Genomic DNA, 24,344 nt, shown 5'->3' on the forward strand with positions numbered 1-24,344 from the left:
GGCCCCGGGGCGTCCCGCCGGGCTTGCGCGGCCTCTTGCCCCGCGGAGCCGTGGGGCAGCCGGGGCGGGACGCGCCCTCCGCCCTCCGCCCTCCGCCGGCCTCGCCGCCGCGCGCGCTCGGTCAGCGGTCGGCAAAGCCCTGGCGCTCGCCGTCCGCGTGCGGAGGAGCCCGGGTCTGGCGGTGCGCGCGCTGAGCGCGTTCCTTCCGCTGCATCCCGCGGTGACGCCTGCGAGCGTGGCGGGGAGGAAAGCGTGGGGCTGCCGTCACAGCTCGCGAACTCGTTGTTATCACGTTTGGCTTAGGTAAACGAGAGCTGCTGCTAGCACAATAAGCATCCGCGGAAAAAGCACGTTTAATGAAACGTATTAGTGTTCCGAAAATTAATCAGCAAGTAGGTGTATGCTGGGAAACGTAGCGCCCCTAACCTGAGATCTCAGGTCTTGAGAGACCTTAGATCTATTAGAAAAATGTCCAATGAAATGAAATTGTAAAATAATAATTAGTCTTATAAGAGGACCAAGTGTATTGAGCGACATAGGTGAGAGTATGTCTGGCGTACGTAGCAAGCAGAGGCTGGTGAAATTCAAGAACTGGGTTTAAGACACATTTGGGATATTTTAAGTGAGCAATTTCCTCAGCGGAAGAAGTCAGGCGACCTGTCATGTACCATACTTGGATATTCAGCTTCGAAACACCTTTAACGCGGAACGGTGCCGTGGCCGAGCCCTCTGGAAGCTGGCTGTGGGAAAACAGCCGAAGGTTAAGGACGCTGGAAGAGCCGTTCGGGAAGCAATGGGAGTGACCCTTTGCTGTGTGCTGAAGGCGGCCATAGCCACTCAGACGGCCGTGTCACGCACGGCCCGGTCTCTGTGGGCATCAGCGCTACCAGCAGAGCGGGGTTGGTGAAGCGGAGGCAGCGGCGGATCGCCAGGAAGCCAGGAGACCTCTCCTCCGCGGCAGAGGCGCGCCACGGGCACAGCGCCCACCACGCTGTGTTCAGCCTGGGGCGAGCGTGAGGATTTCGGAGAAGAGGCAGGCAGCCCTGTCAGCTGAGAAGCAGCACATTGCAGTAGTGCTTCGTGTCCAGTATTTTCTGGCACGTTTCAGTCCCCTGACCTCTGAAGTGCTGTCAGCGAAGTCAACAAGAGATGAGCTCAAATCACACCGTTTCTCTTCGGCCGCTGTGAGGCAGCGGGGGATGGAGGAACTATGGCATGGGGCAGAATCCGCTGATTTTTCTCTTAGGGACCTCAGTTCACAACTTACTGCCACCCGTGATCAGGAGCAGTAGATATCTTGGAACGTGAAACCGTGGGCCAGAAGATCCCAGCGGGGCTCCCCCCGTGACAGAGCCGTCCCGCAGCCCCCGCTACGTTCGCTCTGGAGCGGGTGTACCCCCTAACAGTACCTGAAGAGAGGAAGGAATCGACAGACAGACCTTTTCTACAGAGAAGGGTGATTTTATTTTTTTAACGCAGCAGTTGGACTGCCTGACACTGTCACATGAAGAGTATTTATAGTTATATAAACAGACATAGACAAAATCCTTTATAATAAATACGTTTTTATAAAAAACCATCATATCTGCAAAGGCTATTCTGCTATAATAGGAGACTCTCAATAAGTGTTGAAGTGCAATAAATTCAAAGATTGAGGAAAATGGAATTATCTGGGTCAATTGTCAGTAAGCATTCTAGTCTTTAATTATAAAGACTTAATGAAGGAAGTACAAGCGGGTAGAAGTAGTTTTGTATATTTTACAAAAGGTGAAGTTTAGACGGCTGGTGTTAATTGTCGTAACTCATTGGCTTCAGTGGAGCTTACGGTTTATGCCAGTTCAGGATCTTCCCCTATGCGCGATAATTTTAGTACCTACTTTGGTATCTGTAATTCAGTACAACAACTGGTAGCGTCATTCCAGGCGAGTTACAGTAAGGCCATAAATGCTGAACATCGCTCTCTTTCCCCTCCTCTTTCCAGTTCTAGTTAATATTTTGTTAAATATTTTAACATTGCGGACTGTGTTTTCCTCTCCTAAGAGCTTTGGCTGCGAGTAGTGAATTTCCAACTCTGACAATATGGTTTTCTTATATAATGGAGGCTTCCCTGCAAGTAGATCACAAAGAGGAGACAGATGGTAAACGTAACTTAGACTGTGCCATGAAGGGCTTATTTATAACTCACAGTAGCCATAGGACAGCAGGGGGGCCTCCCGAAAGGAGAAATCACACAGGAACTAGACTTTTTTTTAAAGTCCTGGCTTTGTACTCCTGTTGTAAAGAGAAGTATTCAGTTCAGGACAACACCGGTATTTTTCGGCGTCTCGTGCGAGGGTGTTAATCACTCCCCTGAAAATCATGAACTTCTATGTTTTCTAATGAAGGGGAATTTTATTATTTATGGCAGCTACTTTTATTTGGTTAAAGCTGCACAACATTTTTTGATCAATTGAGGACTCTGACCTCCTTTCAGAAATAGAAATTAATTAAATTTAAGGAGATGGATTTGGGGACTTGGGAGCCATCAAACCTTCTGCATCCCCTTAAGGGTTTTCTTTGTTCACTTTGATTATTTTGCCTAAAGTAAGGTTTTAGGGAGTCTGCATTAAAAGTTGAAAAAGCGCTATGATCATAACAAATCAAGGCATATTGGAGGTGATAGCTTACCCATTTACAGCAAAGAAATAAGATGCTTGAAAACAGTATTTTTTTTTTAACAGAGTATTCCTAACCTACTGCCTAGTTTCCTATGCACTATTGGTTTTGTATTAAATTTTCACTTGAAACTTTAAGAGATCACTGTCTGCATTACAGCCAGTCCAGTAGTGGCATTTTCTCTTCCGTTCAGTTCCAGAGGTAGGACCACTCATCAAAGGATGGAGGCTATATTTCTCTTCTAGGAAGAATCTCAGTGTAGACCTCCTTTGAAAGTGGAACTGCAGTCTAGTACTTTCAGCATAAACACTGGAACACCAGACTAACATTTCCTGAGATATCTTATTTAATCATAGGAAAGGTAAAATGTGGAGGGGAAAAAAAAAGTAATTAGACTAGTGTCAGGTGAATGCTAGAGTGATGAGACTGGATAGGCAAAGAAAAGCCTAGTAACAAGCTCAATTCATTTTTTGATCATGGTTATGTTCAACATCATAATCTGGGATTTTTCTGAGTGGGAAGCTTCAGTGAGGAGCTCTTACAGCTTTTCCTGAGATATGTGGATCTCGGGAAATAAAAGAAGAGACTGAGTCTTAAGATTGGACAGTTTCATAATAGGAGGACAAACCTCTTCTTAAGTAAGTAGATATACAGGTAGACTCTTGCTGCCTCAAAGAATAAGCATTACTTGTATTAAATGAGCACTGTGGGAAAATTCTTACTGCAAAACAAGGAGATATATATATCTACACAACTTCAATAGATAACTGGTTCCTCTCGAAAGGGAATTGGTAGGAAGGTATCTTATTTAAAAGTAGTTATTGTTAGAAAATAAAATACCTCAAAGGTTCTTGGGTTGGACAATTTATTAGCAAATACTTTGTGCAAAGCTGTCGGCAGATGATGAAGGCACTGTTCTTCCACAGTTTGTAGGTGTCAGGACTTCTTGGCTTAGCCACTTTGGTCTTCTCAGCAAGAATACATTGACTGTGTGGATCCTCTCCTAATGATAAGGACGATAAGGCAGATACAAAGGACCTTCAATCCACCGTTGTTGCTCCTGAAGCAGTGGTCACTGCCTCATGGACCCAAGCCAAAACTCACAGACTGCTTCTTTTTTTCTTAAAGGCACTGGATTGTCCTTATTGGAAATTGCTCATCTGCCTTGAGGGGTGCCTGAGGCAGGGTGCTGCTGCTGTTCCTGCTCAAGGTTTAACTGCCAGGGAGAGAGATGAAAGTGCCAGCATGGGTGTTACCATGTTTACTAATGCCCCACTGCTTTATATCCGTATCTTTTAGCATCAAAGGTGGAGGTAGGATGACTTACAGATGCCAAACGTCTTAGAGCCAGCTGGCTAATCTTCAAGCATATTAGGAGTCAGTGATGCCAAAGAACTGGAGAGTAGCCTAAAGTAATAGCAGATATGGCAGTAATCCAAATGGCAGAAACGGGTCTGCCATCTTGAGGGCCCACAACCAGTGGGACTGGCACATCTTTGGAAGTTCAGACAGCGGGAATTTGCAAAGAAGATTTCTTCCAATGTTTGCACTGTTAAAGAAAATTTCAGATTTGTTATCTGAGGGAAGGTCTCGCTGCTGTCAGCAATCTTAGTGACATTGGCAAGGGGTTCAGGTAATTAGGGCTATCAGAAAGGTTCAAGACAAAGTTGATCCGGAAGTTCAAAAGCTAACGTGTGTTCTCAGACTTGTAAACATAATCTTCTTCCTACAATTAATTGCATATAAGAAGCAAATCAGACTTTGGAATAGTCAGTTTTCAAGTGACTTTAAGAGGAAGCCATAAAGGTAGGGTATGTTGCTGTAGCGCAGGTTAGCAGTAACCTGCACTTGAGGTGTTTAGGTGAAATGGAATTCCTTGTGAAAGATTACCTTTGGGACTTACTTTTCTGCTCCAGCCCCGTATAAAGACTAGAAGGTCTCTATATCCCAGGCTGCTTCAGTGCATGAATTGTACCAATGCATGATGTTCCTTTGTTTTCTGACGGGCTCATGCACTAAAACTTTTATTCAGCTTCTGTATTTTAAGTACAAGGCTATCAGCCACAAGTAGGGAAGAAGACAGAAAAAAGCAGAGAAGCAAAAGAAAACAGAGAAGAACTTCTTTAAGACCTGCTGAGAAAAATGAGGTCGTCAAAGGATTTTAACTAGTTTTAAGGTTATACTGACCACAGTGGGGGTTTTACTTTCATGCATGAAGTAAGCTAAAATTTAGAAAGATGTGCAAACCCAACTGCGTAATATACAAATGAATATTAAAGTATATCGGGACCTTGAGACCACAAGAATGCTATTGAAGTTATCTGCCTTTCTAGGCAGAACAGAATTTTAACATGCTCTTGCTGATCTGAAACAGTCTAAATAGGAACTAACACTTAGTACTTTTATGTTCATGTGTTCACAAGAGACAAACTGAAATGCCTTGGATTCCTATCAGTCTACAAATGAGGTATTTGTCAACTCTGATTTGGTGGGGGAATGACTTTCCATACTCATTTGTAGAAAAGGAACACCCAAGGGTTCTCCAGAACACCTCTGTTGAAGCTGAATTTGAAGAGTTTGGAATTTGTAAATCAGGGCAGGGATTGGTAGCTAAATGCTCGTTTCATATGTTGTGATGGCTTTCATTTGGAAAAATATCCCAAGATGTCTAAGAATCTCATCTGATCCGTATAGCTGCAGCAGCACCAATGAGCATTGATGATGATGGTGTATTTTTGAAGAGCTTACATGACAACAACTCTTAATGTTCATCATTTTTAACACCACCTAAAATTGCCATGTTTATAATCTTTTTGTAGTTAAGAATTGGAGAACTTAAAGACTAAGAACTACTAAGAACTTAACTTTCTGTATCATTAAATGCCCTGACTTCAGTTCCTCTAAACCACAAGTGAGAAGTCCCTTCCAGTAGTAAGCTAGTTTTCTAGCCTTTTTACTTTGAGCCTTTGAGTCCATTTGTTTGCACCACATTAGGCACACTGCGTTTTTAGGCTTGCCTGGGAGTTGGGGCATCAGTACAGTACAGACAGCGATGGCACTGGAGTCATGTCATGATTTCCTTCCTCCCACAAGCTCTGATAAACTGGATGATTAAAAAAAAAAGGGTGGGGGGCAGTAAGAGGAAAAGGCTTGACCTGAATTTGAAGTGCCTTTCTCTTAGGTTCCTAATAAGTACAGTGTAATTTAAAATTTGTAACGCTTTTCTCTTAAAAAATGCAGTGCAATTTCCAGCCCACAATTAAATGATACAAACACTTTCTCTAAGGTATGTATGTAGCTTGCCTAACTCATTTCATAGTTTTTAGCACTAGTTTTCCCTAGAATAGCCCTAGGAGAAAGGAAAGCATTATTTTTGCATTCCCATATTGGGTGAAGAGCTGAGAGAGTTGCCCGCCTGGCTGAGACTCAAGCAAGAGCATTCACCCGGGCAGGAGATCCAGCTGCATCTCTGAAACGCAGGTAGGTGCCCCCAGCCACCGGGCCATCTTTCCTCCCGCCAGCCGTACAGAGGCGAAGCGGTGTCTCCAGGAGGCTGCGGAGTTTTGGCCTGAGCACTCTGCAAACTCCATGCAACCTGAGCTCACTGGCTCATGCATCAGACTGGAGTGGAGCGGCGGAGGCGCAGAGCACATTCCTTTCTGCTAGCACGAGTATCGAGAAAAACAGTTTCGTAACACACCAGACAGGGCAGCCAGAGTTTGGCTCCAAGGTTTTTTTTTGTTGGTTTTTTTTTGGTTTTTTTAATGGAAATTAAAACCCAGTATCTGGGACTATATAGCGGGGTTATGAGCATGAATAGTGAATCATAAGCTTGTTCTTTTAATTACTGTTGCATACTTAGAACCTATTCACATTTTCCAAAGCCTCAAAGGACCAAATGAAATTGTGATACATTGATTTCAGCCTGTGCAAACTTATTTACAGGAAGATGGTTAAAGCATCGTTTAAAAGGAAAAGAAAGGAATATAACTACCACTGTTTCTTTCAGGTAGAAACTGAAAGCAATCTTAACCATACCAGGTGCAGAGCACAATACCGTAGCCATGAATGACATTGCACAGAAAACTGAGGTATGTACCAATTTTAAAGTAATCAAAGTAATGTAGTGATTTACAACTGATGCTTGCAAAACGAGTAATTACAAACAATTGTAAAAGACAAACAATTATACTGGAAGTCTGCTGGCATTGCTGTTATTGTAAGACAATGGAAGGGCACTTGAAAGCAGCTTAAGGAAACTATCGGGTTTGATGGAGTCTCTGAAATATGTTGTTAGTTATTAAAAAAATATGAAGCAGGAAGGCAAAATAAAGGTAACAAAATATGAAGAAACTTCAAATGTTGGGGGGAAATTCAGGGCAACGTTCACATCTCATTCTAAAATGTAAATATTAGGCTTCTTCAAATGTTTCTACGTAGACTCACTGAACAACAGGAACAAAAGCAGGAACAAAAACTATTGGTTTAGGTGGAAAGTATGAAACACGGAATGGTTTCAGCCAGTTTTCTCAGCATTACTGTATTGAGAGCATTCCTGTAGTCATTACGGTAAAAAGAACACTTCGCAGTAGTTCTGAAAAGTGTGAACTTTTTTTGTCTTACCATTTGGACACACACAGTAAGCACTGGCAAAGAAGTGGCCAGTAGCTGTATCAATATCAGGGTCCTGCAAGTCCAGTGATCTTGACACTTTATAACATCAAATCACTGGACTCCTGAGTTTCTCTAAATATTAAAAAAGTAAGTATATAATATATTGGAAGTTTTAAATGAACAAATAATACTATTTATTTAAACCCCATATATGGCTGTGGAAGGGCTGCAGAAGAAAACATACATATTGTAATAGATATTTGTGTCTTTATAGCTGTTTTGAATGCTAGGGGCGGAGAGGCTCTTTGGTGACTGCTTACGATTCAAAGCAACAATGCAAATCTGTATCTCATTTTTGAAGCCACAGTAATTGAAAAATGTACATTCGCATAGTTCATATACTTAGTTACGTAGCTATTCATTACAATTACTTCCAGCCTAAATTTAATACAATGCTAAATGTTGTTTTGGATATTTTAGTTTTTATTACTATTTATGAACAAATACAATGATGCTTAATAGAAGACAGCTAGTGACACAAAGTTCATAATCCCAAATGCACTTGTGGTTTATGTTCTTACATTCTTTCTAATCCAATCTATCAGAGTATTTCTGTCCATCTGTTTCAACTTTCTTTTTCTTATCTTCATTTCTTCTATATCTTCACCAAGATTCTGCTTTCTTCATCTAAACCCATCCAAAAATCCTATGTGCCCAAGCTTCACAAGGGTGATGTAAAGGATAAATTTGAAGCTATGCAGAAAGCAAGGGAAGAAAGAAATCAAAGGAGATCTAGAGATGAAAAGCAAAGAAGAAAAGAACAATATGTTAGAGAGAGAGAATGGAACAGGAGAAAGCAGGAGGTTATTTTCTTTGCAAATATTTTGTGTTATTTTAATACTATATGTGAAAATCTTTTCACATTATTTTAAGACAATAGTATTGGAATTTTACTTAAGGTATAAAGACAGTTTACTTTCTGTGTTTCATCAACTAGATGAAAGAACTGCTTGGATCTGATGAAGATGATGATGCAAAATCATCTAAAATAGAAAAAGGTTATGTTCCAAAGCTGATAGGTAAGAGAGGCCCAATATTAAAGGCCGCATAATTTACTAGGTAAGTATTAGGTGTAACTACTGAACTGTGTATTTTGTATTCACAGGAACTGTTAAAGGCAAGTTTGCAGAAATGGAGAAGCAAAGGCAAGAAGAGGAAAGAAAAAGAACGGAAGAAGAGAGAAAGCGCAGAATTGAACAAGATATGATTGAGAAAAGAAAAATTCAAAGAGAATTGGCAAAAAAAGCACAGGAGGTATGTTCATCTGATCACAATAGTCAGGATATAATTGTAAACGCCACAAGAAAAAAAGTTTTGTATTGATCAGAAAGATTTGCTCTTAAGATTTCTGATAGTAGTGATTTACATGGGAGATATTCAAGGGGATGAAAGTGGGGAATAATGTTCAGAGAATCTTCAGCCTCACTTCTTTACAGTAACAATTTTTTTAAGCATTAAACTCGAGTCACAGATGAAACCAGGCAAGCATAAACCTAGTGGGAGTGTGAATCAGGCAAAAATTTTGGTGTCATATGCACACAAGAGTTTATAGAATTTACTAAACTGATTTTAAAATGTTTCTTACATTTTACCAACCCTTACTTTAGACAATTTTTGCTTATACATTAGTGAATACAGTTCAGTGATAGACAAACTAAGGCAAGCAAGAAGAAATCGAAAAATGCCATTGGCGGGCAAAAATGAGAAGATAGTAATGCAGTAAAAATCATAAATCATGAAGATTCAGATCATGTTTTACTCCTTTGCTACTTTGTGTATCTTTATTGCATATATATGTGAACAGACTCCAACTGTTGTTGATGCCAATAAAGCAAGTTTTGTCTTTTGTAGAATTTTGCATTGGAGTATCATATTTAATTCCTTTTGTAAATTTTCTTCAGTGCTGCAGATACTGCAGTGAGAGTGAACATCTAAATGATAGACTAGATCCATGAGCAAATTTTTATTTAACCAAAAGATAGCAGTACTTAATTTAGGTTTGTTTTTATTGCAAGAAACGAAAAACAGCACTATAGGAGGAGTCAGTGTTCAACAAGGACTTGGATAGTATTTTCTACTACGACTTTTAACCTTGTTAAAACTGGACTTTTAACTGAAAATATATCTAGCATATATTTAACCTACTCCGAAAGGCAGAAGTACATACCATGTTGAATTTTAGGAAGTATGTTAGTTTCAGACAGTAATATATAAAGACACCATACAAAGCAAATACAGCAATAGGCTTTTTGCAGGAGTTGACGGGAAGACCATGTCACTTGAATCAGAAATAATCAATGAGCTTGCTTTAGCTTTTTTTCTTTTTACACAATTCTGGAATGCTTAAATGAAGAATGGACATCTAAAGTACACTCCTCAGTTCATCACTGAAATACCAAGAGTGCTTTAGCGTACTTCCTGTATGATGTTTTATGTCATGTTCCCTCTTCCTCAACAAGCTAACCTATCTGAAGTATTCCAACAAAGGTTCAACCGTTACCATCTCTGTGAATTTAAATGCTACATACATATAACTGATACAAAAAGAATTTCCAGTTCTATGTTTGCAAATCTAAGGCAAAGAGCCAAAGTAATGTAATCATATGAAATTCTCATTTAATAGATTGATGACTTTAACAATACGGGAACTGAATCAGCAGCAGAGGTAATCAGATTTTTTTAAAGAAATGTTCACCTACATTTTTATTCACTTTGTTTTATTATTGTAATTTGGGCTGGGCACACAAATACCTAATAAAAATTCAACCAAGAAGCTAACACATTTTTAAGGTATATGGAACTATATGTCTGTACTTGAAGTGAATTTATTTAAGTTTGAAATAGAGTCTGCACTGTGAATACTTTGTGGTTAGTTAAAAACATCTAAAATGTAAATATTCAAAGCCACCAGAATGAGTTGAGGTATACTGCCAATGATACTCTTAAGTCCTCTCACTTTGGAAAGTATCATCTTAAAAGCTCTTTGCCTTAAACTTGAAATTAAAAGGGGATTCTGTCAATATACAGATGTTTGAACACCTTACTCTGTTATCTTTTTTCTTTTTTTAAATTGACTAATTTACCATATGGGTTTGGATTTTAAGTCTTGCAAATAAATGTTTAATTTCAAAACGCTAGGTCCAAAGGTCCTACTGTCTTTCACTAACACAAGAAAATCACATTCCTACGACAGTTTTGGAAAGACAAGGAAACCAGCCAACCAACCCCCATTAGTTTTAAGTTATTTGACAGTATCACTGTTAATCATGGTATTTTGTAAAAAAACCTGGGTAAAATGTATTTTGGCAAGTAAGTGGTGAAAACAGTTTTGAAGCAGCAACAGCCTTCCAAAAAAATTACTCTGCCTGACAAATTACATACTGCTCTCTAGAACTATTAGCTCATTCCAACTGCAGTATATCTTTTACTTAGTGTGGCTACAATTGCTATGTATTCAAAATTTCATCTGTTTTTCTTCAAACCATGAATATTAATGAAAACTAATATTTTAATTATTGTTAATGAAAATACGTAAAGAAGTTAAGGAGTTTGCCAGCAGTTACATTTAAAATGTAGTTCAGCCTTGATGCTCTTCAGATATTACAGGAAAACTAGTGACTGCCTCAGGCAGGTGGGTTTATTATTCTTGTTAATACTCAATACAAGCAGTTGTTTTGGAAGCTTTGGTGCACAAAGGTAAAACCAGCAGTTTCATTAAGAAATGAGTGTCTAGAAATCAAGCTTTATGAAATTATAATAAATATCTTTTTGGACAGGAAGGGGATGATTCACTGCTAGTTACAGTAGTGCCTGTAAAACCCACCAAAACACCTGGGAAGACGAAAATAAACTTTGAGAACACAGGAAAGGAGAGAGCAGAACAAAGAGGGAGACAGGATGAAGAAATGAAGTTAAAATACGAGGAACAAACCCAATTCCTTAAGGAAACCAAGTGCCTTTCACTTGTCATGGTAAACCACTCATCTAAAAATACCTAAGAAATAAATATCTGTTATTTAAGATATAACTATTTCATTTTTCTTACACAGGGTGGAAATGAAGACAGTGAAACACAAGAGCCTCTGTCTCCTGGTAAGCTGAAAGTAACATTTGAAGAACTTGAAAGACAGAGACAGGAAAATCAAAGGCGGCAAGCAGAGGAAGAAGCAAGACAGCGTTTAGAAGAGGAAAAACGTGCCTTTGAAGAAGCTAGACAGCGAATGGTAAACACATGTTTTGTTCCTGTTGTTACTGAATTTTAACACAGGCTACGCTTTTACATTCTTTCCTCTATCTGATTCTTCTTTTTTCTTATTCCCTAACGATATTTCAAGCTGTTAAGAGTCTGAAAATCATATCATTATTAGCTTTTGAAAGATGCCTTGACCTTAGTTCTAACTCAACCACACTGGCATGATGCTGTAGACATTCTTTTAGTAAAACCAGGAAATTTGTGTGTTTTAAATTTGCCAGCAATCTTAGCAGGTGTTATATCTACACTTTGTAGTACCTTACGCTGTAAGTCCTCAAGAAGATAATTAGTTGTCTGTTTTGTTCTTAAATAGTGATTCAGATGTTTCAGTAACCAGTTTTTGATGAAAGCATTCTGTAGTAACAGAATGCTATTTCTTATTCACATTTTATTTATAAATACAATAGATAAATACAACAATTACAACTTTCCTCTTATGAAGAAAGGGAAAAAAAGGTCAGGTCAGCTCTCTTGTATGTATTGACATAAACAACAATATACGCGAAACTACTGGATTAAGACCCAAATTGTCAGAAATGTAGCTCATAATTCCTGTTTTATATGACTTGCAAAACTGCCACCACATGTGTTCTTTATCAGAAGCCAGACATACTAGATCAACTAGAAACTATAGAAACAAACTAGAGGTTGTTTTTTGATCATACTAAAGGAATCATTCTTAGTATTAACATAAGATATACCAGATAGTTTAGTTCTAGATTTCCTCACTTTACTCCATTTCCAAAAGCATTTTTTAAATTCTGTATTTAAGTATCTTTCCCCTGCACAATCATGATCATTATGACTTTGTTAATTCACATACAAAGAAGATTAATGAGAAATTAGATTTTAATCTTCCATGAAATCTTTAAAAATATTATTTCTAGGAATTTTCTAATTTTAACTTAAAAAGAGTGTAATTATGAGTGGACATGCTTGGACAAACAACTCAAGATCACTATGTTGACTATATTTCAAAAACATTCAAGAAATTTATATTCTTCAAGGGGAAAAAAAAAAAAAAAAACCCAACAAAAAACAAACCACAGAACTCCAGAAAGCTTAAACACTGAAATTCCCAACTGGTCCAAATTGAAAGGGTTCTAGGTTTAGGCAGATACTCAAACTGTAGTTTACTCCTCTACCCCCACCTCCAATAAATCACTTTGAACCTTTCTGCACCAATAACCTTGACATTATGACCGTAATGCACTTTTTTCTTTTTATTTGGGGGTGGGCAGGGGATTCTAGTGAAGGAGGAGAAGGAAGAAAATGAAGGCAAGAGAACTTCATGAAGTCGTTAGCCGTTCTAACTGAAGTTTTGTTCACATGTCCCACCCTTATGTATATGCATTTATGAACCAAGTAATATAAAGTAATTTACCAATTCTCTATTTCAGAAGAAATTTTTTAACATACAGTTTTATATCAGTGGTTGTCAAAAGTTTTCTTAAAGGAAGAGTCAGCAGTTAATTTCCTTCAATTCTTTCTTTTTTCCCTGTGAATTCCAAATAAAAGATTTCTGTAATTCCCTTCACTGGCTACCCCACATACCAGTCCCAGGGCTGCCTGCAGTGTACAGAAATCTGGACTGTCAATACTCTGACAGTTCCCAGTCGGTTTCCTCCATTAACAAATACAGTACTCTGAGGTATCTGCTGAAGATGGTTCGTTCTTTTGTTCTTGATTGCAGTTTGCAAACTCTTAGCAGCTGGGTGTTCACTGGAGACAGGCAATAGTGAAGAGATCAGAGTATCTCAGTTCCCTTTCTTCAATGATGATTAAATGTCTGAAAAGAAAAGAAACAAAAATCTCAGTCTGGAGTAATAGCAAAATGTTAACTGATTTAGTTTTGCTATAAAACTCTACAGCATTTTTTTAACTGGTAAGTGCATTGGTGAAAACAATTTCTATGCAAACACAAACCCTTGATGGTATAAAGGTCTATGAAAGTGATGTAAAGAAAGTGAATAGGGAGTGATTTACAGTAAAGGATCCAACCCTGCAACTGTAAAATATGCACTTAATTGTTCAGCCTTTTCCTGATAGCACGCTGTTGTTTGAATTACACACTCAACAGATTTTTAAAAATTATAGAAGCTACATATACGATATTGAAATACGTTTCTTTTCTCCCTCCCCTGGCTAAAACCAAGATTAAAATGTTTCTTATAGGAACCAAACTCTTGATATATTTTTTCCCCCCAGGAGAAAAAAACATTTATAATAGATCAGAAAAGAATTACTAGAATATTTAGTTACTATAAAGAATATTTTTATGTCTGGATAAGTCCTTTCTATTTTTTCCTCTCCCTCTTCTCTGAAGATAAATGAAGGTGGCGATGAAGAATCTGAAAATTCTCTTAAAGAATTCCGTCCTGGTAAACTCAGACTCAGTTTTGAGGAGATAGAACGACAGAGGAGAGAAGAGGAAAAGAGAAAAGCAGAAGAAGATGCAAGACGACGCATAGAAGAAGAGAAAAGAGCATTTGCTGAAGCAAGGAAGAACATGGTATGGCATTTTTGTTTAGTAAATAGTTTAATTTTTACCTAGGTCTCCGATGAACTAGAAAGCAGCTCTGGGAAAAAGCTTTAAGTACCGTTAGGAATGTATGCTTCAACTCCTTCATTAATTAGTTCACCTCACTACTTATTAGAAGGTGTAGGGGGGTAAACTAATCAAGTTCGTTTACCAGAAATTATCACAGAACAATCCCTCCTCACAGCAAGCCTAGAAAGGATTTTAAATAATGTAGTCAAAACCAGATATTGTGTCCAGTGGGTATTATTATGCTAGATGCAACAAACTTGGAAACCAAAATGTTTTCACAAGGAAGGTTTGTTGGGGTTTTTTTTGGGGGGGGAGAGCAATTCCTCTTACTTCTCCAAGTTCATCTCCCTACCTTTACAGGGTGTCCACCAATCAGCTCTTACCAGCTAAAGAATAATTAATAGCATGCTAGAACATTGCCCACTACAAGTACACATTTTACAGTCATCTGTGGCCCCTTAGGAAGGAAAAAATAAGAAGGCTGAACTCAACTAACAGATGTTTTTATTGTATTTCATTGCTTGTTCAGAGAAACAGGAAAAGTAACTTGCAGCATTTACCGTTACAACAATTCATAATATGGAACTTCCCTAAACAAATACAGATCTCTGTGATATGCAATGACTTCTAAAATTTGAGTTAAGATTACACTGAAGACAAATTCTGAGAAACCTAGGATTGACATACTGACACTACCTGAAAGCTGAGAAAGGTGCCTGATTTCAGAGGCTGGCGACAACATTATTTATGAAAAATAACTAGCATGGAGCTTTTCACTGGATTCTTCATGGTTATTCCAACAAGTTCAAGTTTCAGCAGGCTTTTGGGTATGAGCCAGTTACTTACTGGTGGATGTTAGGAAAGACAGTATTAAATTACACAACTACCAACTAAAACTAAGTATTATTTGTTTCAAAAGGGAGGGCAAGACATGCCATGCAGAACTGGGGAATAATCCGCCCATCTGGCAGTGTCTTCCTACATTGCCCTCTGTGGTTTTACTGGGAAAGACCAACTGCATACCTATTAAAATCTTCATTATTCAAAGCAATGCTTTTGAGACAAATTAAAGCTTTGTATGACTACTAATACTGCTAGCAGTGCTCCCTCTGCCTGAAAATTGGGCCAAAGACAAGACCTCTATGCTGAAGGACTACCCAGAGAAACTACAATGTAAATTTATATTTGATACTGTACTTGTAAGCAATTATGGAAAATGGTGCCTGTCCATAGCTCTACAAAGAGAAAATAGAAGCTAGAGCTGCTAGGAAAAAAGGAAAAAAAAAAAAAAAAAAAAGAGTGCTGCTGGACTTCTGCCACTACGGTTTTTATGAAAAGCCAGCAGACAACTAAAGGAAAGCAAAGAAAGTACATGCCATCTTCTGTTTTTGCCTGCTTTCTTGGGAATCTCTTTTCTGCCTCAATGTAGCAAGAACCTAAGGTCAAGCAGCCGGGCAAGAAAATTCTCACTGATTAAATAGTTTAATCCATTAGATGCAGCACAGAGTTTATCATTGCACTGTAACAGCAGGCAGTGAAAACGTTCAGTAATATAAAAAATGAACTGAAATGTATTTTCAGCATATACATGTTTGAAAATTTTCTGTTAATTAGCTTCCTGAATATGAAGGCCACATTTTCTACTACTTGTAACAGAAAATCTAAGCGCCTGCTTTCCCTATTTTCCACAGCTACACAATGTAGCAGCAATGCAGATGCGCTATTAAACATTTTAAGAACATACTAGTCATCTCTTTCAGAAGTAGTAAAACCTCACATTCAATTTTCATTGAAGCATTTAAATTAAGTAGTTATTTTAGAACCTTTTCTATGTTCATTTATTTTAATTTAGTTTTGAAATTACACACACACAGAAGTAGTAATATCATTGCTGGAAAACACAAACACCACATCCTTTTGGAAGGATCTCCCTATTTCACATTTACTTGTGCTACATTTATACTTCCACGCTTCCCACCATCAACGTGATCGCTTTTAAGACTGAAGCTCTAAGACTCTTTCATCCCCATCAGTTCTTTGCATTAGAAACTGCAAAAAGAACCTGTCTTAGGACGAATAAAAAAAAAGTTCTTCTTCGTATCAGTCACTGTTTGCCCGCTGCAAATGGGTTGCTGCAAACTGTGGTTATTACAGGACTGTTTCTCAGTACCATCTGTTCTCACTTTGCAGAAAAAAAAGTATGGTCTCCCTTCACAAAATAGGGCTAAAATATTTACTGAACTAACCACAGGGTTTTGTGCATCACACAATTCAGCTGAATTTTTTTCCTGTGTTTTTTATCCAGAAATAAGTTGGCTTACTGTCTTTTCAGTTGCTGATTCAGAAGTACAGATCAGACAGCTGCTAGTGTGTGCTCATATGCACAGCCTTTAAAGTTTATACAGATGTGCACCAGTAAATTTTGAATTAATGCTTCTTCTGTCGCTTAGTTCTGTATCTTCTTGAAGTGATGAGCGTATGAACTAATGCATCACAAGCAAGACTTTCACATTTCTTTGCTAATTTAGTTGTGGTTAGCCTCTGAAAACTATGCGGCTATGCATTGTTTTCATTAAAAGGAATAGTTTACAGCTTTGTTTTTTGACCCCCACTTCTCCATAACACAGTTTCAACAAATATGCTCATATTGTGCAAAACGAATGAAGAATTGCAGGAATGGTGGGGCTGAAGTCCAGCCGTAAGTTTACTCAGAGGGGAAATCTATAGTGAATAGCAGTATTTGAGTGGGATTGGGCCAAAAAACTCTTGAAAGCCGTGACAAATAAAAAGGATATGGACAAAGTAGGTCAAGGCAGCGGTATGAACCACGATGGCACAAACAGCAGTGAAAGGTGTAAGTTACAATGGCAGTAAGCAGCAATAAAGAGGAAAGGGAGTACCAAAGAATCTTTTAAAAAGTGTGTTTATTTTCTGTTTCTTTATAAAGCTAGTCAAAACACTTTCTCAAATGAAAGTTTTGCTTGTTTAATTCTTTCTAGCATTTGACTGATTTCTACTGTTGGGAATGCCTACAATTTAAGGCACACTGGGCTCTTCAACATTTGCCGCAAGGCTTTTCAAGCATGTGCTGATTAAATAGTGCTAAAGCCACAGTGTCGCACAGTTCTAGATCAGTGTCTGACCTCATCTCACAGTTATCTACAGAATGTTCCTGTTGGGACAATCTCTGTTAAGTTTACATAGTCACATGTAAAACCATGCATCTGTATAGGTTTTATCGAGAAATTATTTTAAAATAATCTTCCTGCGTAACTCCTGTCATGCTACCTGTCCATTTTTGTAGCATACAGCTTCATATTTTAGTAGTGCTTTGCTTCAAAAAATTCAGTCTGAAAAAATACTTGTTCTTACACTTTCTGCTTTTGGAAGTAGTTAAGATCGCCTCTTGTAGGCCCTACCATCTTCTTATGAATTAGTCTACAAAGCAAGGAAACTGCTCATGAATGACCATCAAAGCCCAACCCTACTCTGAAATGTGAAAAAAAGGACAGGGAATGGAGGAAACCCTTGCTGTTGGGATGTACAAAGCAATAAACTGGCAACATAGCTTAGTATAACCAATTTGTGCACAAGAAGAGTTTCTTGGAGAAAATTCCGTTCAGTAATCCTTACCGGGAATACTAACATTGCTTAAGGACAGGAATATAATTCCATTTGCTTAGAAAAGATTACAGATCTATGTACTTGAGTGTTAAGAGCAATGACATTTAAACACAAGCACTTTGTCTAATGGTAGTCTGTGAAGAAAACAGGAATGAATTGTTTCAGGTCCGAAAGCTGCATTTAGATGATATCGTCTCCATCGTCTTGAAAAAAAGACCGCATTTTAATCAACACCTTCATCTTCATTAGAAAAGTTTAGCATTGTAATAATAAAGACCTGAAGTCAAATACAAACCCCCCCAAATGCCCTCCCAAGACATGAGAGGAATACCCACATTGTTAAGTTACATCTTACTGTACTGTGGCAGATGTGGCAAAATACTTGGTTATCTTTATGTACAAGTGTCTGAGCAATGGCATCTTCAGGATGTAACATTAATGCTCTGAATTCCAGCAGGTGCTGGATGATGAATCACCGGAAATGTTTAAAACAGTTTCTCAAGAATCTCTCGTACCTGGTAAACTGGAAATCAATTTTGAGGAGATGCTGAGACAAAAAATGGAAGAAGAAAAGAGACGCACAGAAGAAGAGCGTAGACAAAAGTTGGAAATGGAAAAGCAAGAATTTCAACAGTTGAGACAAGAGATGGGAGAGGTTTGTAGATTAAAGGATATGTTAAGCATGCTCTGAATAAAAATATAATAGATTTCAGTTCATTGCTAAAATCTGTAACTTTGTATATGATACATGTTTTTATCACTAATCTACCACAAAAATGCTTTTATCCCTTGCCACTCTTAAAGTAAAAACACAGTTTCAAATTTGTAATTTTATTTTACAGCCACTTCTGAAAATTTTTCAGTATTATTAAAACGATGATGTAATATCTGTAATACTGGGAGAACAGAAACATCTAGTTCCCAAATGACTATACAGAAATAGAAGTAGGAAAGAGCAAAATTCTTGCTTTTCCTCAAGGGAATGCTGTGTTAACTAATTAGGAAAGAATTCCAGTGGCCTCAACTTATTTCTTAATCAGTGTAACAAGGGCTGAAGCCTGTCACAGTTGATTTTAAAAATCACACACAAAATTTGCTGTGCATACCAAATGTCTAAAAACACCATGTTCATGAACTTTACACTTCAATTTGATTTGGTTGTGGGTGGCAATTCTTTATTACTCCCTTTTGAATGTTAGAGGACTACATTTATTTGTTTATTTTTGTTAGGCAAAGCTAGAGTGAGTAATAAAGGCTCTAGCTCACAAACTTTTCAAGTAAATTTTGTAATACATCCTGGGGAAGAAGGGAGAGGCAGGGACATCCAACTAAAATGCACATACATCTTTACTGTCAGTCAGAGGTCATAAAAGGTGAGAGTAAAATATCAACAATGACAGCTTCAGACATGTTTTGACTACAAGGATGCAGAACAGCCTTCCAGCCATGACATCCTGAAATCTCATTTGCTTTTTACTGAATTAAGGGGGGGGGGGGAGTAGTAATTTTCTGTTTAACAAAGCAGCTTTATTTTAGAAAATTATTTCACATCAATTGCAAGGAAGTCAGAGAGGTAAATTACAGATCCGGGATAACTTTTTTGTATTGCTAAGTGTCTGGCTTTCTGAGTCTGTGAAGGGTGGTTTGTAACCCTTGAACAAAGGGTACGTTCAAGCAACATATTTTAAAATCTGTATCTAGTTTAGATGTGATACAAACAGAGTAATCCTAAGAATAGTAAGGGGAAAAAAAAGGGAATTAGAGGGAAAAGGTCACTCTGCTGATTTCAAATAACTAGGAGAATGGTTCAAGTATATTAAGTTACACCTATCTGGGGGGGGAACAGGTAGTAAAAATAACAAGGGCATTTTCCATCTTACATATTCTGTAATTTCTGAACAGCTGGAAGAAGAGTCTGAAACTTTTGAGCTAAGCAAAGAATATGAAGAATTAATAAAGCTAAAAAGAAGTGGTTCTATTCAGGCAAAGAACTTAAAAAGCAAGTTTGAAAAAATAGGACAGTTGTCTCAAGAAGAAATACAGAAGAAGATTGAAGAAGAGCGAGCTAAGAGAAGAGCAATGGATGAAGAAATAAGAGAAAGAGAAGCTGAAAAATTTCAAGAGGTAAGCTGCATTCTGTATATGTTAGCAATATACTTAACTAGCACACTAATGATCCAGGAGTGGACAACGCTGCTGCTTTCAAAGTTTGCTCTATTTCCAAAATTATTTTCTCCCTTCTTTCCCGTTTCCTCCTTTGGATGCATGAGGAAGTCTCACCTCAGCATCCCTCAAAGAAACAGCACCAGTTCATTATCAGTCATCTGGTCAAGCAGAGATCTGTTTTTCTGCTCCAAGTCCTCAATTCAGCATCTTAACCACCTGAAACCTGCCAGCCTAAGAGTGTGAAACATTCATATTTGAGAATTAATCTATTAATCATCACATGAATTGCTTCTCCTTCTGAACTCTAATTCATTCTCCACTGTATGAATTAAAAAAACCAGCAAAACCGAAGAAAAATAATACCTTTAAAGATCAAGTCTTTTTATTATCTTTACTCATTTCTCAGGGTAGAGCAGAGAAGGGTGCCTATCTGTGCTTCAGACTGGAACCTCTCACATTTTTTCAGAGGGGAAAAAGCAAGAAACGAAGCTGTCTAACCGATAAATCAACACTGTGCTCTGTGACCCAAAACACCCAACGTGAGCTTTCATGACAATCATGCACCAGTGCAAGAAAGTTAACAGCAGTAAGCCTGATCTGAGCCTCATTCCGAGGTTCCTACCCACACTAGTCAGTCACTTCACTATCAGCTCAAAGCCTATCTTTTATTTTTGAGCTTTTAATTTAATGACTGACACTGTAATTATGTTTCTGTAAGGTCAACCTGTGTTAGGTGTTCAAGCTACCATAACATCATGGCATGAAAAGTCAAGTCACTAAGGATTTACCATTGCCACAAGACTGTACTCAGCTTCTGTATGAAAATACATTTTTAGGAGTATTTTTCTACCTAACATTTTTGAAATTACTTTTGCAAGTATTTTGTCCTATCCCTTGGATAAACTATTATGAGACTTGATCTCAAACCCCATATTAAACAAAGCTCCAAGAAAAACAGAACTCTGGGTGGCTTTGCTTAGTTACGAACTATTGCTCTATAGTTTTATTATCATGTGCATTTAAAAGGTAATAAATGAGTTCAAGTCCTGGTTTTTTTTTTTCCCCAAGGATGATGAGGTAGATGTGAGACCAGCCAAGAAATCCGAGGCTCCATTTACTCATAAGGTAAACATGAAGGCCCGTTTTGAGCAAATGGCAAGAGCCAGGGAAGAAGAGGAGCAGAGGAGAATTGAAGAACAGAAATTACTACGCATGCAGTTTGAACAAAAAGAAATTGATGCAGCGTTACAGAAGGTATAAATTAAAGTACCTTTTCTTCAGCCCTAAGTGTCATTTAACTTAGCTTCTGATTACCACTGATGGCAACGCTGCCCAGAGGTATGAAAGGAATATTATGCTTGTTTTAACAGCTGCTATGAATTGCTGCAATAATGTAAAATAGCTTTTGGTGTTTCCACATATTCTTGAAGAGTATGGGAGAGATACTGCAAAGAAAGTTCATTGTATGCTTTGAATAGTCTGAAAATGGAATCTTACATTCTTACAATCTTACATTCAAGTATTTTACCGCAAGATTCCAGCCTCATTAAAATCCATTTTACTGCCCATTCCGTATCCAGATTCAGTGCATTACGTTATCTAGCGAGGATAGGGGTGGCATTTCCCCTTCTCAGAAATGTGGTAACTTTTCTGTAATCAAATACATATCACTAGCAGTCATACTGCTATTGCCACCTTCAATGTTCTGATTTATTTTCAAACAGAAAAGGGAAGAGGAAGAAGAAGAAGAGGGAAGCATTATTAATGGTTCTGCTTGCGAAGATGAGGAGGATCCAGCTCGATCTGGAGCTCCCTGGTTCAAGAAGTCACTGAAAAACACATCGGTTGTTGATGGCGAGCCAGTGAGATTTACAGTTAAAATTACTGGAGAACCAAAACCTGAAGTTACATGGTGGTTTGAGGGGGAAATGTTGCAGGACTCTGAGGACTATCAATATATTGAAAGAGGAGAAACCTATTGCCTTTACTTGCCAGAAACCTTCCCAGAAGACGAAGGGGAATATATGTGTAAAGCAGTCAACAACAGAGGCACATCTGCTAGCACCTGTATTCTCACCATTGAAAGTAAGAGTTAGCACTTTAATTCGCTTAATTCTCACATATTCTCCTTGCATCTTTCCTATTACAAAAATCTAATTATCTGTTTCTCTTAACCCTTTTATTTTCTAGCTGATGACTACTAATGCTCTACTTTAGCTGGAATCTTTCTTCCCCTCAAAGCTTTCTTACTGCATCATCTCTTTCTCTGATGGGGCCAACTAAAGAAAGCAAGGATATGCATTGATTTGTCATTCCTGCATCAGATAAGAATAACCTTCAAATTGTGAGAGTGTCCGGGTTCCTTGCTCAATAAAAAAATTAGTATTAAAGGCTAAAGAGAAGGAATCAATGTATGAAAGCTCAGCTAAAAGGAAAAAGCTGAATTATAATAGCGCTCCCACATTTGAAGACCAACTGTTGTGTAATAGTATAAAACTAAATACACAATCTGGAAACTTGTGTCGTAGTGTAAATCTATTGGTATATTTTGCATGAACACTGAATATTTAAGCTGTTTTACTTTATCCCAGAGGCATTGAACTGGCAAAGGAAAATACTTATTGATGATTTGCAAAAACCCCAGTGTACTATTTTTAAAGAATAAAAGATTACCTAACTGCTCACTTCTGTTGTTTTGTTTCAAAGAGCATTAGTTCTTTTGTTTTAAAATGGGCTTGCATTTCAACTGTTAGCCTCTTGTCAACCTATGCAGTTGATAATCCAAAAGTAAAAATAATCTCAGTAAGGCCTGTAGTAGTCTTTACAGTACGAACATTTGCTTGTAAAACTTCTAATTTTTTCATTGCTTAAATGATACAGGAACAGTTGGTGACAAAATATGAGCCTATTATAGCCAAGTTGATTGGAAGCAAGCTTTAAGAAAAATATTTGCAGAAAGTGCCTAACTTCTCAATCTTTGTTCTCTCTTAATGCAATAAATTTATTGCTGTATCTCTAAACATTGTCTTAAGGCTACTGTACTATTTTTCTCTCAGACCTCTTGATATCAACACTAATGTCACTGTGCTAACACCATCTGAATTGTTCAGCTTAGCTTAAGCTTCTGTAGGAGTAATTTTACAAACAATAGTCACATTTTAAGTTAAAGAACATGTGTATAAGCCTTAACATGAAGGCAAGGTAAGCTGCAGAAAATTAGATTTATGCAGTCATTTAAAAAAAATTTTCCTGTGGTTGAATCTGCTGACTGCTTCTTGTACAGTTACCTATTGGAAGTCACTCTTTTGCCTCAATAAAACAGTTACAAATTCAGAAACATCTTGAAAAAATGGTAATAAGATGCATGATGTCTTGAATGAATATTTATCCTAACAGCCATATATTTCACTTCATGTAGGTGATGTTCATTCACAGAAGTACTAGTTGCTGCAATATCTTTCCTCTGAAGCTGTTATTTCAAACTAACAAAGACAGGGGTAGGAGCATAAAAAAGACAAAAACATTGCTATTATTATTCATCAGTTTACATTTATTGAGAAAAACCATACAAAAAAACCATTGTACAGTTAACGTGTACCCATATTACATACAATGTCAATGCAAGCTCAAAACCACATTTTTGTAAAGCATTCAATTTACCTCAAGTCCAAGCTGCATCTCCCTAAGACACTGTTCCCATCACAGTTGCCTTTTTAAGCCAATCTTCTTTTTACACACGGGTAGTTTCTGCAGAGAACACTTTTCTCAGGACGAAAAGGCATTTCACATGCACGCAAGAGAAATATTTGTGCATACATAAGAGGTTTATAAGCTATTACTAGGGAAGAGGGAATCCTGTCAACTGTATGCTTTCTGAAAAGCCCAGTCCTCCCTTCCTCCCCCCACTTCCAGAAAAAAGCAAAATAAAAAGCTTTCAGCATGCAATGGAAAACTTAAAGTTACTTTGGAAGAGAACAGGGGAGAAACAGTTTCTATCATCCAATAAAATACCACTAGTAAAAAGACTTAAGTATTTCAAGATAGGCTGTGCAAGTGAGTAATGATCCTGTCTGCCTGGACAACTTAACAGATGACTTACGATCATGCTAGACTGAAGATTATCCACCTAACATTTTATTTCATGTCCTATTAAAGTATAGGCTGCAGAAAGTGATACGAAAATGCTTTTCCTACTTTGAACATTACGCTTCCTTTTTAAACTTTCTGTACTCTTCACTTTCTACTTAATTTGTGGGACTCTAAAGGGACAGGGGGGAAAGCAGAACATTTAAAGACACCTTTTGGAAGTTCATTACATTTCTAAGGAAGTCCAGTTATCTTTTTGGATCAGGATAACTCCGATAATCTATTTTCTGTTCTCCTAAGAACTACGAGTTTGGAGACAGAGTCGAAAAATAAACA

The 24,344-nt window shown here is 37.8% G+C and overlaps 2 protein-coding genes across 4 annotated transcripts in view; one reads left to right on the top strand and one right to left on the bottom strand.

Annotated features, from left to right (window-relative positions):
- The first annotated feature begins 6,719 nt into the window (after positions 1-6,719).
- NEXN (nexilin F-actin binding protein) lies at positions 6,720-22,018 on the top strand. Of its 2 annotated transcripts, XM_009484706.2 has the most exons (12): positions 6,720-6,746; positions 7,941-8,132; positions 8,267-8,348; positions 8,435-8,583; positions 9,953-9,994; positions 11,106-11,300; positions 11,379-11,552; positions 13,908-14,093; positions 18,214-18,411; positions 19,659-19,880; positions 20,991-21,176; positions 21,647-22,018. In XM_009484706.2, exons 1-12 carry the CDS (start codon positions 6,720-6,722, stop codon positions 22,016-22,018), a joined length of 2,025 nt encoding a protein of 674 aa, XP_009482981.2. The 2 variants fall into 2 exon arrangements, with proteins under 2 accessions (XP_009482981.2, XP_009482982.1); XM_009484707.2 differs by lacking the exon at positions 7,941-8,132.
- Positions 13,343-24,344, bottom strand: part of FUBP1 (far upstream element binding protein 1) — a 35,783-nt gene continuing 24,781 nt past the window's right edge. Inside the window, exons 22-23 of one of the 2 annotated variants that reach the window (XM_075710451.1) lie at positions 23,583-23,669; positions 13,343-13,370 (exon numbers count right to left, since the gene is read on the bottom strand). In XM_075710451.1, coding sequence (XP_075566566.1) covers positions 23,622-23,669 — 48 coding nt within the window. In that variant the 3' untranslated portion in view covers positions 13,343-13,370; positions 23,583-23,621. Of the gene's footprint in view, positions 13,371-23,457; positions 23,670-24,344 lie in introns of those variants that run through there. The other variant, XM_075710450.1, reaches the window with a different exon arrangement.

Source organism: Pelecanus crispus, chromosome 5, assembly GCF_030463565.1.
Source record: "Pelecanus crispus isolate bPelCri1 chromosome 5, bPelCri1.pri, whole genome shotgun sequence".
In the NCBI taxonomy this organism is placed as follows: Eukaryota; Metazoa; Chordata; class Aves; order Pelecaniformes; family Pelecanidae; genus Pelecanus; species Pelecanus crispus.